The sequence below is a fragment of the Ictidomys tridecemlineatus genome, chromosome 9, assembly GCF_052094955.1.
Source record: "Ictidomys tridecemlineatus isolate mIctTri1 chromosome 9, mIctTri1.hap1, whole genome shotgun sequence".
NCBI classification, from domain to species: domain Eukaryota; kingdom Metazoa; phylum Chordata; class Mammalia; order Rodentia; family Sciuridae; genus Ictidomys; species Ictidomys tridecemlineatus.
The window spans coordinates 4,961,812-4,977,784 of NC_135485.1; the positions used below are offsets into that span (position 1 = coordinate 4,961,812).

At 50.6% G+C, this 15,973-nt stretch overlaps 1 protein-coding gene across 6 annotated transcripts in view; it reads right to left on the reverse strand.

The window, feature by feature from the left end:
- The window catches only part of Stk32b (serine/threonine kinase 32B), a 277,224-nt gene that overhangs the window by 21,745 nt on the left and 239,506 nt on the right, over positions 1-15,973 (reverse strand). For all 6 annotated transcript variants that reach the window (XM_005318974.5, XM_078021019.1, XM_078021021.1 and 3 more), the window contains one exon: positions 4,299-4,402. In XM_005318974.5, coding sequence (XP_005319031.1) covers positions 4,299-4,402 — 104 coding nt within the window. The remainder of the gene's footprint in view (positions 1-4,298; positions 4,403-15,973) is intronic.

Consider the following 15,973-nt stretch of genomic DNA (forward strand, 5'->3'; position numbering starts at 1 on the left):
GAGCCGAGCTGGGCTTTGGAGACCATCTAATTGAATGCTCTTGCCCCAGAATTCCACTACAGAACAAGAAGAGGTGGTCAGGCACCTTAAATCTCCAAAGCCTGACGCACGCTTTCCCCCTGGAGCTGTCCAGCCACCTCTGCCGGGCCCTGGAGTCCAGGAAACACAGCGGGAAGTCCCTGAAGGATTCCAGAAGCCCTCCTCTCCTGTGGAAGGAGGGCAGAGGCCTTTGCCTCCCGGACTCCTGATTCTGGGAAAGTAGCTGTGAGCCTTACTAAGTAAGGGACAGTCAGTGCCCAACCCAAGGGCCACCTCGACCCTCCCTCAGGTGCAGCCGCCCACCAGGTGTGCGCCTGGTGGTTCTCAGTTCTGCACCCCAACCTCTAGGGGGAGCTCCAGAGTCTCCTCTAGTCACTGCCTCTGCTCATGCCCAGTTTCTCCATCTGCCTGTCCCCTAGGAGTCCCCAGGATAAGCACTAAGGTCAAAGGCAAAGGGAACACAGGTGAGGGAGGTGGTCAGCGGGCAAGCAAAAAGGAAGACCTGGCACCACAGAATATCATCCCCAAAGAAAAGGGGGCAGTGAAACACCACGTCTCTGAATGCCCCTCCTGCTCCCCCAACCTAGCCAAGTTAAGGGGACAGTGAGAACAATGTCCAGACACACTTCATCTCGAATGACCCTGCTTTCTCATGCACACAGGGACGAGGGCATGCTAGTGCCATCTCTAGAAATTGACTTTCCTGTGTGTGACAAGACAGCTGCTCCTTGGGATGCTGGTCAGACCAGCAAACTGCGCTGGCCCATGCTGATGACGTCACTGCTTCTGCACCTGACATACAAATGCCCCCTCTGAGTGGGGACGGGCGCAGGGCTGAGGGCACTGTGGAGAGGGCACTTGTCCAGCCAGCTGCCCCTGGAGAGAACACCGTGTGGGAGAGGAGGCGGGTTGGTGGAGCACCCTGAGGGACAGAAGTGCTCCCTGCCAGCCTGTTGCCACCGAATTCTTTGTGAATGGCCACTGGTGTCCTGTATGCGTTCCCACATCTCCTGACATCTCTCCCTACGCTGGTTGCATTAGAGGGCTGGTTGGTGACCCAGGGTGACGGGGAGCCTGCTCTCCAGGTGGCCTGGCTGGGTCTTTCCCTTGCTCTGCAGGCCTGTGAGGAAAGGAACTGAGAGTCCCCTTTGGCTCTAGGAAGCTGGATCCTGCCCCTGCCTCCTGGGCAGTCTGTAAGCCCCATCTGTGCCCACCCGAGCCTCACACCCTGCCCGCTCCCTGGCTCCTCGTGGGAGACAGGGCTGTTTCCTGGGCAGGACCGTAGCACTCCCAGGCCATGTCCGACAGTCCATATCAATAGCACCCCTTTCCTAGCCGACATTTCCGGAGCATTCCAGCTCTGAAATCCTAGATCACGGGCAGGGAAATTCCCTCTGACTTTTTCATCTTCTAGAGGCCAGACGTTCCTGGGAGGGTCAGGGACACTGCCACTGGACGACTGGGGAATTGCAAGGAGCGGAGGGAACTTTAGATTCACACTGGGCACCAGCAAATGCGAGGGCTTCTCAGTGGAGCGTTTGACTGCAGCAATTGTTCCAGAGTGAGTGCAGAGTAGCCCTTTGCATAGGCCCATTGCCTTCTGGGGAGAAGTTTGATCCAGTCATAAGCATCTGGGACCAAGGTTTGCACTGTCCATAGCAGGTGTCCTTTCATTCAGTTACCCTGTGCCCATGCCAAAGGCCCCGGGCTGACTATGTGCTTCGTCCTCTTCTGTTGAAACTGACATCTGGATCTCTGAGCAGAACTCCCAGGAGAATGAAAATGAAGCCCTTATTTTGAAGCAGCAAGATTCCCTCCATCCCCGGGGCTTCTCGCCAAGCCTCATCTTTGACTGTTCTGGTCCTTTCTGCTGGTGGGCGTCCAGCCAGCGAGGGCAGCTCTGGCCAAGGTCCCTTGTGTGGTGGGTGATGTATGACTAGCAACCGCTGGCAGACGCCCGCGTGCTCTGGTCCACAGTGTCGGGAGCCTCATGTCCTCCTCTGAGCTCGTCTATCCACAGAACCAAATGACGCAACCAGAAGCAAGTAAGATTGTGGGCTGTTCATTCTTTATTCAGTGCTGGAGAAAAGGAGGAAATTCACATTTCTTTCTTTCTTTTTTTTGCATTCTAAAACGCCGCGTACTGTAATCTTGATTTTGAGGAATTTAGGGAAAATAACTGAGATCAAGAGCAGAACATAGTGGCCTGAACTAGAGGGTGATGACTGACATTCGTCCTCCTGGAATGCTCACGGCCCACAGATGGCACCATCATTCATTCACACCATTACCACTGCCTGTGGGCATGCCCACCGTGAATGACCCTGCCTGGCCCCCCGGGGCACCTTCTGCCAACAGGCTGCACACAGCTGTGAGAGCAGGTCACCGCCGCAACCGGTGGCAGGAGCTCTGAGCTCCAGTAAGACCCAGGCCCGGTCTCCCACGAGCAGTGTCCAGACCCTCTGACCACTGCTACCGAGAGGACTGAAGGATGGTGTCCCCACCACACAGTGGAGAAAACTGTGGTCCTGAGGGGTGAGGCGGCCTTATTTTCAAACAATACTTGTTCTGGGAAGACAGGCCTTGAAAGTAGTCTTATTCATAATGCTTTCTTCATGAATGAAAATATGGGTGATTAGTTCATGTACAGAACTCAACTCAAAGTGGATCGAGGACCAGGAATTAAACCAGAGACCCTGCACCTATTAGAAGAAATAGTAGGCCCCAATCTCCATCATGTGGGATTAGGCCCCAACTTCCTTAATAAGACTCCTATAGCACAAGAATTAAAATGAAGAATCAATACATGGGCTGGATTCAAACTAAAAAGTTCCTTCTCAGCAAAAGAAATAATCAGTGACGTGAATAGAGAGCCTACATCTTGGGAGCAAATTTTTACCACCTGCACATCAGATAGAGCACTAATCTCTAGGGTATTTAAAGAACACAAAAAGCTAAACACCAAAAACCCCACAAATACCCAATCAATAAAAGGGCCAAGGTCCTGAACACTCCTTAGAAGATGATTTATAAACAATCAGTAAATATATGAAAAAATGTTCAACATCTCTAGTAATTAGAGAAATGCAAATCAAAACTAAGATTTTAGCTCGTGCCAGTCAGAATGGCAGCTATTAAGAACACAATGATAAGTGTTGGCGAGGATGTGGGGAAAAGGCACACTCATACACTGGTGTAGGACTGCAAATTAGTGCAGCCAATATGGAAAGCAGTATGGAGATTCCTTGGAAAGCTGGGAATGGAACCATCATTTGACCCAGCTGTCCCTCTCCTCAGTCCATACCCAAAGGACTTATAACAGCATACTACAGGGACACAGCCACATCAATGTTTATAGCAGAGCAATTCACAATAGCTAAACTGTGGAACCAACCAGATGCTCTTCAGTGGATGAATGGATAGGGGAATTTTGGTATATATACACAGTGGAACATTACTCAGCATTAAAAGAGAATAAAATCATGGCATTTGCAGGTAAATGGATGGAGTTAGAGAAGATAATAAGTGAAGCAAGCCAATCCCAAAAAACCAAAGGCTGAAATGTTTTCTTTGATATGAGGATCTTGACTCATAATGGCGAATTCCGGGGAGCATGGGAGGAATGGAGGAACTCTAGATAGGGCAAAGGGGAGGGAGGGAGAGGGAGGGGGCAGGGGTAGGAAAGACGGTGGAATGAGGTGGACATTTACTACCCTAAGTACACGTATGAAGACACAAATGGTGTGAACATACTTTGTATGCAACCAGATAGGAAAAATTGTGTTCTGTGTGTGTGATATTGAACTATAATTCATTCTGCTGTCATATATAACAAATTAGAATAAAAAATAAAAAACAAAAAAATAAAATATGGGTGATTAGTTGGTTGTTAAGTAGCTCTGTTACTTGTCTCAGCTATTAAATGCAAATGAACTAAAATTAAAATGTGTACCGAACGCCCAGCCCAGCTCTACAGCACAGTCTCTACCCTTAAGGGCCTTGGTGGCGCCAGGAAACCAGGCTCAGGGGTTTCGGGGGTGCTCAGAGGGGAGCTGGAAGCCGCAGGCCTTCTGACCTGGTGTTAACCGGCAGCAGAAGGCAGGGCTGGACCAGGAGCCCAGGAGCCCGCAGAGGGCCCTTCTCATGCTCAGGGCCCTCTGGTGACACACAAGCTGTGGGGACAGAAGCCCACGATCCACCCAGCCCACATGAGAACCTCAGTCCCGCTCCACGGTCCCGCCTGTCCCCACGCATCTCACCCAGCCCCGCAGCAGCTCGTAGGCCGTGACGCCCAGGGACCACCAGTCGACAGGGTAGGAGTACCCGGGGCCTCCGTCCACGTACACCTGGAAGACTTCGGGGGCTGCCAAAGACAAGACAAAGAGAACACATCGCACGTTACGGTTGGTGACCACGACCCTGGAGGGGACGCAGGGAAAGAACCCAGCTTCTCGGGAGGTGCAGCCAGGATCCTCTCATGGAGGTGCCCGCCCTTGGTCAGCCAGGAGCAGGCTCCAGGGCAAGGTGCAGCATCCCAGGAAAGAGTGGCCATCCGGGCAGAAGGCAAACAGGAGCCCTAGATGCCCCTGATGGAAGGGCGGTTCACATGGCCACGGTGGGTGGGTGCAGTGAGGGGGTGGGTTGACGGACGGGGTGGGCGAGACACGCAGCGAGGAGGGAAAAGCTGAGCCGCCTGCCCAGCTCCCTGGCCAGGTGTCCCCCAGGAGGCTTAGAGCTCTCTGTGCCTGGAGCTGCCTCAGGAGCGGTGCTCTCTGGACACAGGGGAGTGCACCGGAAGACAGATGGCGGGTGCCAAGGGCTGGGGCAGGGGAGGGGGTGGAAGCAGCTGCCTTAGGGTTCTGGGTTCCCTCTGGGTGTGATCCTATTTGGAACTAGATGGAGATGATGCTGCACAGCACTGGGGCCGACTGCAGGCCACTGAACGTCCACTTGAAGGCGGTCGATTCTGTGTTCTATGAATTTCATGATAGAAAACACAGTGAGGGATGGGAAGAGGGACAGAGGTGGGCCCCTATCCTTCAGGGCACGGTGGCTGTCCTGGGAGTTCCTGCCCATAGTTCCATGTTTCAGTTTCCAGAGAAGACAAAGTCTGTCCCAGGGAGCCACATGGGTTGTGCTGGAAGCCATCTGGACTTCATTTCCAGGCTGGCACTAGGCATGGGGGCAGGCGAGAAAGAACAGGGCGGCTGGTGGGGAGGTGCAGAAGGGCCTGGGCAGCCCGGGCAGGATGGCGAGGAGGAGGTGGGGGCAGGGCCAGGTCAAAGGAGCGTGGAGAGGACTTCTGATGTGGTCGACTTCCGGCTTGACAGAAGCACTTGTGGACACAAGACCCAATCAGACAGATGCTCCCCTCCTTGTGCTCCTAAGCAGGGGGTCCAATAAAATAACTAAAACAGACACATGACAGAGGGGCACCGATCAACACTAGGAGGAGCACACAGGAGGGGAGCAGATAAGGGAAGGAGGAAATTCCAGACCTTGAGAAGAACAGGCCGACCCTCCCCACCCGAATCCAGCTCTGGGGCCCCTTCTCTTCGGACAAGTCTGTCCGTGGCTTTTGCAATGACCCTGCGGCTGGCTTGCCATCTCTGTGTCCCATTCTTCAAGTCTTTGCTGAGCAGAGACCATGCACCCAGCACCCCTAGACGTTCTGACCAGAGGCCCTGTCGAGACTCTCTGTTGGTTTTCCATTTCATGTGGTGCTCCTTTCCCTTCTCCAACAGCATGCAGGATGCGCCAGCGTCCGCCACCCTACACAGACAGATTCCAAGGGGACCCTGAGCCCAGCTGCACAAAGCTGGCAAGCGCTCTGCTCTCCGCCATATCCCTGTTTGAATTAGGCCCACACCTAGGCTCTTTCAGCTTAAAACATGCTCTGGGCCTGGAGGGAGCTTGAGGAAATGTCCCCTTAGGTTATTTGATCTTCACAAAGGCCCGTGGGAAACAGGCAGACAGGCGGCCGGCTGGAGCAGGGTTCAACAAGCTCTCTGAACTCCCTTGGCCTCCGTCTATAAAATGTGCGTTAATAGCAGTGGTTTATTCACTGACTGACGGGAGGATTAACTAGGCTGACACCAGCCCGTCGCTCAGCAGGATGCCAGGCCCAGGGTGCTCTGGGAACAGCAGGCAGGATGAATGGGGGTTGAGCGGCTGCTCTGCTCTTCCTTAGCCGCCCCACCACCTGCACAGTCACCCAGACCAGAAAGTGGGACTGTCCTGAACTCCGTCCTCCTCAGCCTCCTCTGGACCCTGAGGGTTTGCATTTTCAGCATCTTTTTGTGGGTCCCTTCCCTGTGACCCCCAGTTCAGCCTGACTCCCAACTCAACAAGCTGACCTGTTCCCGAAGCATCTGAGAGAACAGCTTTACTGGTTCTCAGCACGTGCTGGGCCCAGGCTGTGTTCGCCCACGTCCCATCTGGATCCCAGGACCTAGCCGGAAGCTGAGCTTGAGCCCACAGGGATGTCCCATCCTGAACCACAAGCCACACACCTGTCCCCCTTCCCTCTGTCCCGAGGGCTCTGGGAGAGGAGGAGCCTACGCATCCCCACATCTGGACAGCTGCTGGACAGCAGGACAGCCCTGAGCAGGACAGCCCTGAGGAATTCAAGGTAGAAACTGCAGGTGACTGATCCTCCCAGCTGTCATGACCAATCAAGTGACAAACCCCCTCCTCCCGCAGCGCTTGGGGCTGATGATTGAACAGAAACAACACTTAGGTCATGACTCTTATGCCATCAAAATGACCGCTTTGGTGGCCTAGAGTCACAGTGCTTAGCCTCGAGGGCCAGGTCTAGGTTTAGAGTTGGAATGACGGGCACAAGCCGTGTCCCAGACACCAGCCTTTCACAGAGGGGTGAGTGGCGGCAGGTGCTGTGTTGGGGGTCAGTGCACACGCCTGCCTACCCTCCCAGCTGCCAGGGGGACGGGGGCCACATGAGCTCCTTCTTCAGATGAGGAAGCTGAGGCACAAGGGGGGGTGTGGAGGCAGCACTCTGAAAAGACATGTCCAAGCCCCAATGCCCGGTACCTGTGACTGGGACTATATTTGGAATCGAGTCTTTTCAGATGTAATTAAGTTAAATATCTTAGGGGAAAACAAAGGACCCTGGATTTAGGTTGGGCTCTAAACAAAATGATTGATGTATTAAAAGACAAAGGGGAGGAGGGTTTGGGGCACTTAGGAGATAACTCTGTGCAGAGTCCAGAGTGATACGGCCACCAGCCAAGGACACCTGGAGTGGCCAGGGGCTGGAAGAGGTAGGGGCTCCTTCCCTGGGGACTCCTGGAGGCGTGCGTCTCTGCTAGTGCCTTGGTGTCAGACTTCGGGCTTCCAGAACTGTGAGAAATCATCAGTCCTGTTGTTCAAAGGCAAGGAACTTGCCAAGGTCACCTGGAAGCTCAGCAGAGCTGCAATGAGAGTCTCTGGGCTTCAGAGAACAAATCCTTCCCCTGCACCAGGGACCACCAGGAGGGGACTGAGCTTCTGGGATCAGTGTCAGATACATTCTCTGCTTTCTACGCCTCCCTCCCAAGCTTGCTACTCAGCCAGTACACAGTAGGCGCTTAATAAATGCATGTCACTAGCTCTTTCACCCTTATGCCACAGAGCTGGTCCAGCTCGTCCATGTTTGTCTCAGAAGTAAACGTGGCTCTCAGGCTCTTGTAATTTCTGTGTGGCAGAGGTGACGATGGTCCCTCCGGAAACCGCTGGGCTGTGTCCCCTCCTTGTTAGAGTTGGCTCCTGGCTCAAGAGGAAGAGCAAATTGCCCTAGCTACCCTCTTACTCCCTCTAGGGGTGACTCCAGGTTCGGGAGTTTGCATTAATGCTGCAGGTGATGCAGCTGTTCATTCCAGGAAAGATTAACAATAGTGAATAAGAGAGAGCACTCCTAATAACACGATGTACTGTCATAAAAGTCATGGGAGGGCCATTTCCTTCTCTCTGAGAATATCTTCTTCTTCTGTATTTCCTCTTCTCCTCCATATTCTCCTCCCCTCTCCTCCTCTTCTTCAATACAGGGGATTGAACCTGGGGTACTTTATCACGGAGCTACATTCCCTGCCCTTATTTATTTATTTATTTATTTTACTTTTGAGAAGGGTCTTGATAAGTTACTCAGGAGTGCCTCAAGCTGTCAATCTTCCTGCCTCAGCCTCTTCAGTCATTGGGATTCCAGGCACATACCACTATTCCTGGCTTGTACTTCTTTATGTGTGATATACATGAGCCACCTGATGAGGTGAAGTGAGTGGCAGGCATTGCAATGTAGCTTTAGGCTACCAAGTAAGAGTTACACTGTGATACTGTTACTGTTGATCTGATAACATAGTGACTAACGGGAGGGTAAGCTATACAGTATAGATACACTGGACAGAGGCATGATTCACAGCCTGGTCTGGACAGCATATTTTATCACACTACTCAGAACAGCACAAACAATTTAAAACTTATAAACTGCTTTATTCTAGAATTCTTCCTTTAGTATTTTTGGATCACAGTTGATCTTGGGCACTTGAGGCTGTGGAAAGAAAACCATGGCAGGGGGACAGCTGTATTGTGCCACTGTGATTGCCCATGCCATGCTGGCTCCACCCACTCAGCTCTGTGCTGCTACTGGGACACCTCATCTCTCTCCGTCCCTCTCTCACTTCCCTAATTCACCAGGCCCTGTCATCAAAGATGTAGCTCCAGGGCCACATTCTCCAAGAACTGACCTGCTCAGACAAGGCTCTTCACACATGCGTGGACCCTCAGGATGGCGCACTGTGCTATTATTGTCTCCTCATCCTGGGCCACCTGGAGGCTTCCTCTTTGCCCCCACACTCTCTTCACCTCTTTCTGCACTTGGCTTACTGGTCTGCTTTCTCTCTGGGCTCAAAGCTCCTTGAGGGCAGGGAACTTCTGTTTTCCCTGGTCCTCCATGCCTCTCCTGGCATGAGGACATACAGGGAAATCTGTTGACTGATTAAAAAGATCAACAATCATGATAGAAACAACAAGCATCTATACAGCCCTCCCCTCAGGCCAAGCCCTGTTCCAACCTCTGGACACACAGTTTATAAATCAGCTAATCTTGAAGGAGCAGCAGCCGCTGCAGGAGCCTATTGTAGGAGCTCAGCAAGAATTCATCCACCTTCCCAACAACGTGGAGTCTGAGCCAGCTGTCACGTGTCCCACTGAGGAGGGAGCCCTATGCTCTGGGCCAACACTGTGAAGGACTCTCGGGGAAGGAGAACACTCATGACACAGTGAGCAGATCCTCTGAGTAGGCTGTGCCCACACCCAGCAAGGCTGTCCAGGTTCAACGTCTGCATAGGCCTGCTGAGATCACGGTGGATGGAACTCCTCCAGGTCATCTAGGAAAACACCAGCTGAAATTTCTTCCAATGCCCCCTTCAAAGGAACAGCCCCGAGCAAGTCTGTCAGCTCCTGGGAATGCAACTGCAAACATCACCACCTGTGCACAGCATTTGGGTGGAGCTTTGTAGACACACAGAGCTCTACCTACATGCAGTAAGCCATCCCATCCTTGAAGCAACCCAGGCCAGATGAAGAAACAGGCCCAGTGAGGCCCAGGGGCAGGTTCAGGCCATGGAGATAGTGAGTGGAAGAGCTGGACAGGAATGTCATTCTTATAACTCAAAACTCAGGCTCCAGACAGTGGTTCCCTTGTTACTATGGGAATGAGAAGCAGCTCTATTACAACACCAAGAGTTGCCATGTTAATGTGGCCGTTTACTGAGCACCTACCAGGTGCCGGGAGCTCTTTATGATTCTTTGCATGGCATGTCCTCCCCAGAGAGCTAACTCGACACACGGTGCTGATGCCAGGGGCCTACTGAGCTCCACCTGCCTGTTCTCATTTACCCTCAGGAGGACCTTGCGAGGTGAGTTCTATTATCATGTCTATTGCAGGAACTCGAGGCTTGGAGAGAGGAAGCGGCCTGTCCAAGGGGACCCAGCTACTGAGGCTCCAGGCCCCAAATGAACCTGGTCTCCTCCATTCTCCAAGGCTAACCACAACAACAGTCAGAACCTCGCTCTGCCTCCTGCAAAGTCCATTCCTTTCCCAGCATGATCCCATCTTTATGTATATGATGAGAATAAAACTCTAGATAATAAATATATGTACACACCCGCGTAACTCTGCATATATCTGATGTTTTGTAGTGCCACACCTCTCCACAACTGATGTGTTGATTCAGTTGGAATCAAAAGCAAGTGCATTTATGAAGATCCAGGAACTTCACATTTGAGGAAATTAGGGTTTTGATACAACTCAAAAGGAAAAATAAGAGTCTCTCCACTGTCATGCACGTTGAAGGAAACTGTTTGGAGACTGGTTCTCCGTTCCCCGCGGCGCCCGTTTCCTTCCCCCACCTCCCGAGGACGCATCCACCCTTCGCTGTGTGCTGCTTGCTCTGTGGGTTCCTGGGAACCATTAGCACACTGCTGGGCACCATGGAGCCTTGGCTGTGCCCTGGCATGGCCCAGGGCAAGTGAAGACCAGCTACGCCTCCTGCCAACCACCTCCACCAGCAGCGGAGTCACTCTTTGGAAGCAGATTTGAAGTAGAAAGTGACTCTGGATTCTCAGGGCAGCAGAGCACCACAGAATGGCCTTCCAGAGGGCGAGGGCACACGAAGTCTGATGAAAGAGGGTGTCTTCCTGCCCCTGCTAAATGTGTGCCCGCACTGGCTGGGATTGCCACCCTATGCTACCCACACGGACTTCACTTCTTCACTAGACCAAAACCACCAACAGCACGATGACTTCCTACAGTGACCTTGTCAGCCTGCTGCTCCAGGGCCGTGAGCGCTGCTGCTGAGGGTCCTGGTGGTGGAGAGGGAGATGCCCGTCTGCCCCTGGCCTGCGCTGACAGCTTCCAGGACCTAGTTCTGCAGCAGTGTCTCCCTGCTGAGGACAGAGAACCCACGTTCCAACCTGGAGGGGGCATCGAGGGACTTACCCTGGTCCCCCCAGTGTTCTGTCCTGGGAGGCAGAAGCTGGAGGAGTAAAATGTTTGGCCCAGCCAGGGCTGGCCTGCAGCTCCCCTTCCCACTGAGACTTTCATGGCAAGTCCACGTCGCCAGCTTGACCTCCCGGTCCAGGACAGCCGGACTGTGCAGCTGGCACCTCCGCCTGCAGGTCCCTCGGGCCCAGCATCCACCTGCCACGCCCACTCCCCCTCACGGGCCCCTCTCCTGGCTTCTGTCTCAGCCGGTGGTCTGCTCCGTGGCAGTCTGAGGCCGAGGGGTCAGGCGGGCTGGCCCCTTGCGAGCCTCTGTGTCTGAGCACTTGATTCCTCGCCAGCCTCGTCACTTCCCTTTCAGGAACTTCCTGCCTAGCCTCCTCTGCCCTCTGCTCTGCTCTTCTTCATCTCTGCCTGCCTCATGCACTGGCCTCACACCTCCTGCCTCCACTCTGGGAGGCCCACCGCCCCCTGCCCCTGAAAGACCTCTCCAGGTCCACAGGACCAGGATCAGAGAGCTCGAGGTGCCGGGCTTTTACCACTGAGACTCGGCTCCCAGCCTCCGGCACGATGGCCTCGGGTCATTTATATTTCAGTTCCTCGTTTGTAGGAAGGATAACAACATCTGCTACATTAGCCTTTTGGGAAAATGGAGCGATGTGTGTTGTTCACTGAGCACACAGTACCTGTCCCAAATGCTCTCCCATCGAATGACTGCTGGTTACTGACATGCTCAAAGCACCGGCTTAAAACCATTTTACAACCGACTGTTCAACAAAGGTCAAAATCCTTATCACAAAAACTTTCTAAAAACAGATCCAACCACCCCACGGCCTCCTGCCTAGCCACTGTCCTTTCTCCATCCGTTGTGCTGACGTTGAAGAACAGGACGCACTTTTTAACCTTCTATGACTTTACTTGCCTGATAATCTTCACTCTGTCCTTGGTACTCATGAACTCCTATTTATACTTCAAGACCCAGACCAAATTCATGCCCCCTGGGGACTAGTCATGGAGGCCCTTGTCATCCCCCTCCTGGCCCAGCGATACAGCCATCCATGCTCCAGACTCTGCCAGCCCTTGACCGGTCCTCCCAGGAGCATGCCCAGCAGCGTGCCCCGCAGCATACCCTGGCTGTGTCTTAGTAAATGACACTCACACCCTCTTTCCTGGACTTTGAGCTCTCTGAGGACAGGGGCAAGACTAAGTCAGCCCCAGACTCTCAGGGACTCTCACCAACCTGTTCTGGAAGTAAATGCTTTGCGCATCACAGTGGCAAAGAAGTTGATGTCACAGAGTCCTGGCTTGGGATCCTGGAGCCTGCCTTTACTGGCTGTCCGTCATTGTGCAAGCACTTTACACCAGAGTGACTCTCACAACAACACGGCATAACAACGGTCCCCACCCCGTAACAGTATATATAATAAATATATATACACATAAGATGTGACAACTTCAGTTCCGGGGGTGGCACAAAGCATGTTGCAGACAGATGGGAGCTAGTTTTCAATACTGAACAGGCAATAAAATGCATGTGTAAATGAAGGCCCTGCTCCACAGAGGCACCAGCTGGACATGTCCCCAAATGATTCAATAGCTCTGTCATAATTCTGTGCGTTAAAATGTACCAAGAATTTGTGGAAAATAGAGGTAAGCCTCAGGCTTACCTCTCCCTGGGTTCCTTGGGGTAATTTAATTTGCTCTGCTCATAGCTAGCCAGATGAACTCGGGCATCACATGCTTGCATAGTAATTTGAGATAAAAATGAAACCACCACATCAGTCTGATAATTTTTCTCTTTCTGGGATGTTATTAGCATTAAAAGCAATAGGCAAAAGGGTTTCATGAAAGTGTAAGAAACTGCTCAGCTATTGACCATTAGGACTTCACAATTGGCAGGGGCAGAGGAAGAGGGGAAGTTTGGTTGGCTAATGAGTAAACAGGGACACACTGATAAGATGCAGAAATAAAACACGAACCAACACCAGAAAACCGCTTCATGGTACTGGGACAGAATCAACTAGTAGATGGAAAAATCCGTTTCCGTGGAGAGGGATAGTCTAGCTGGAAACAGAGGGTCAGGATCAGTGCAGTTTACACAATTAATACACAACACTGGGGATGAGTTTCTAAATACCATCTCATGCTGATGGAAAAATTCACTTACATACAGGTTGAGTAGCCCTGAACCAAAATGAATGGGACCATAAATGTTTTGAATTTCTGATATTTTCAGATTTTAGAGTATTTTCATATACCTAAAGAGCTGTCTTGGGGATGGATCCATGTCCAAACATGAAATCCTTTTAAGTTGCATATACACCTTATACATGTAGCTGGAAGGTGATTCTTTATAATATTTTTAGCATGCTTGTGTTTTCACTGTGGTTTGTCACATGAGCTCAGGTATAAACTTTTCTGCTGGTGGAATCATGCCAATGTTGAAAGCCTTTTGAATTTTGGAGTATTTTGATTTTCATATTTTTGTTTTAGGGATGCTCAGCCCATAGCACCACTCTCTTAAAGGACTCTAGATTCTCTGTTTATACAAGAAAATTAATGCTTTCTAAAAATTCCCCACTGCACTTGCCATAGGGACCGGAAGCTCCAACATGGCGTTCGGTACTGCGTGGTCTGGCCCTGTCCGTGAGTAGGGCTCCTCTTCCTCGCTTGCGTTGCTCAGGTCAAACTAGTTTTCTTTCAGTTCTATGGGTCACGCTCTTTTTGCTTCAGGGCCTTGGCAAATGCAGTTCCATCTCCACACACTGTTTTGCCATCTCTTTTGAACAATCATGACTCATCTTTTAGGACCCAGCTGGAAAGTTAACTTTTTTAGCAAAATTGCTTTGGGCCTCTCCAGTCTACTGTGTCTACCCCATCATCATCTCTCTTTTCCCTGACAATTCTTACAAAGATTTTAAACAATTTTGTTCGGTTTACAATGTACAAGTTGGAGTGTCGTGCCTAGCTTAGCGATGGGAAGAAGCTAGAAAATGCACATGATCCTAACTTTCCTGGAACCCACTAGCTTGGAGTCTGGAGAAAGTCAGATGCCTCCAGCAGAGAGGGAGGTGTTGGCTTGGGAGTGTTGGGGAGAGAAGGCAGGGCTGCCTACCAGAGCGTGGGAAGACTTCAGCTGAACTGCTTGATGAAAGGCTCAAGGTTGTGTTTGGGCCTAAGTGAGAGAATTGAACCGATGTTTTTCCAGATACAAAGGGAATCTGCATCTTCTCACAAGGTCTTCTCTATAGACCTCACTGTGTGGTCAGGAAAAAGACCAGGCCAGGAAAGGAGACTGCAGAAGCTTACCTTGATGGCCCAGGACTTAGGGAAAAGAATAACTGCTGTGTTAGGAAAGGTAAGGAGTGCTTGACCCATGTCCCCATATCTTGATGGAAAAATGTCTTAGGCTCATGGAAGAAGGCAGCAGATTCTTCAAAAAGCACAGGCAAATACCCATGAAGGTAGGGGATTGAACGAAAATCATAAAACTCTCCAAGGGAAAGAGAAAGAAAATCATTCTGAACTCAAGACAGTGATTTCCTCCTTTGGGAAAAGGGACAAGATCAGTGAGAAATACCTTTAAGAGTCCCAAGACCAATAGACACAGACCTTCCAGACTGAGACTGGACCAAAACAACAATGATCATGTTCAGCCCCCAACCAAACAAGACCAGCAAGTGTCAGGTACCAAGATGCAGGAGTCCACTGCCAGGGCAAGGCACATGGAGAGAAGAGGCCTGCAGGCAAACCTCGAGCTGAAAGTGGGACAGGGCCATTGAGAGAAATACTCACTGGTCTAACTCTAGAGGCGGTGCGTTGAGGAGAACCATAGCAGAACAAAACCCATGTCAAGCTCAACGCCTGACCAGATTGACTCACCCCTGGCCCACACCAATGCAAAGGCACAGAAGCAGAGAAGTCAGAACCATTTCTAGGAATAGACACAGTCCTACACAATGTCCAGATTGTAACCCAAATACGGGACATGTGACAAAGCAAGAAACAGAAACCCATTGTGAGAGATAAAGAATTCAGTAGAACCATATTCAGATATGAACTAGGTGTGGAGACTAATAGACAAAGAATTTAAAATGTGTCACTCTCCCTAGTGGAGAACTGAGGGGCTTGCATTAACCACAGGAACGTAGGCATTCTGTGCAGATTCAATAGGTATTTCAGCAAAAAGGTGGAAAGTATAAAAATAATCACACAGAAATACTGAACACAAACACGTACCAAAACAGAGTGCCAGTCATGAAAAATGGTTCCAAAAGGCTCATCCACAGAACCAAAGGGAGGTCAAAAGAAGTTACCTGAAATGAAACTCTTAAAAAGAAAAAAATGGTGGTAGTGGTGGTGGTGATAGGGACAGAGTATCCAAAGGCTGTGGAGGAAGTTACCAAAGGTCTATTTTATGTATAATTGGAATCCCAGAAACAGAACAGAGAGACAGAGAATGCATCCAAAAAAATTTTTGCAGAGATAATGACCAAGAACTTGCAAAAATGATGAATCATCAAACTACAGATTCAAGAAGTTGAGAGAACATCAACAAGAAAAACATTAAAAATAAAAACAAAACCTGATATATCCGAATACTTCAGATCTAAAAACTAAAGATTAAAAAAAAAAATCTTGGACACAGCTCAAGAAAAAAAGCCATACACCCACAAAGGAACAGAGGTAAGAATCACAACAGATTGATTATCAGAGACACTGTAAGTCAGAGGCAATGGAGTGACATAAAGAAGACCTGGAGGAGAAAAAAGCTGTTCACTTAAAACAGTTAAAATGGAAATCAATAGTTTCCCAAGAAAAAGTTTTTAAAAAACAAATGAATTCATTCCCAGAAGATTTGCATTGTAAGAATGTTTATAGGAAGTCCTTTAGGTAGAGTGAATATGAGGTGCTACCAAAAGAAAAAGTGAAGCTACA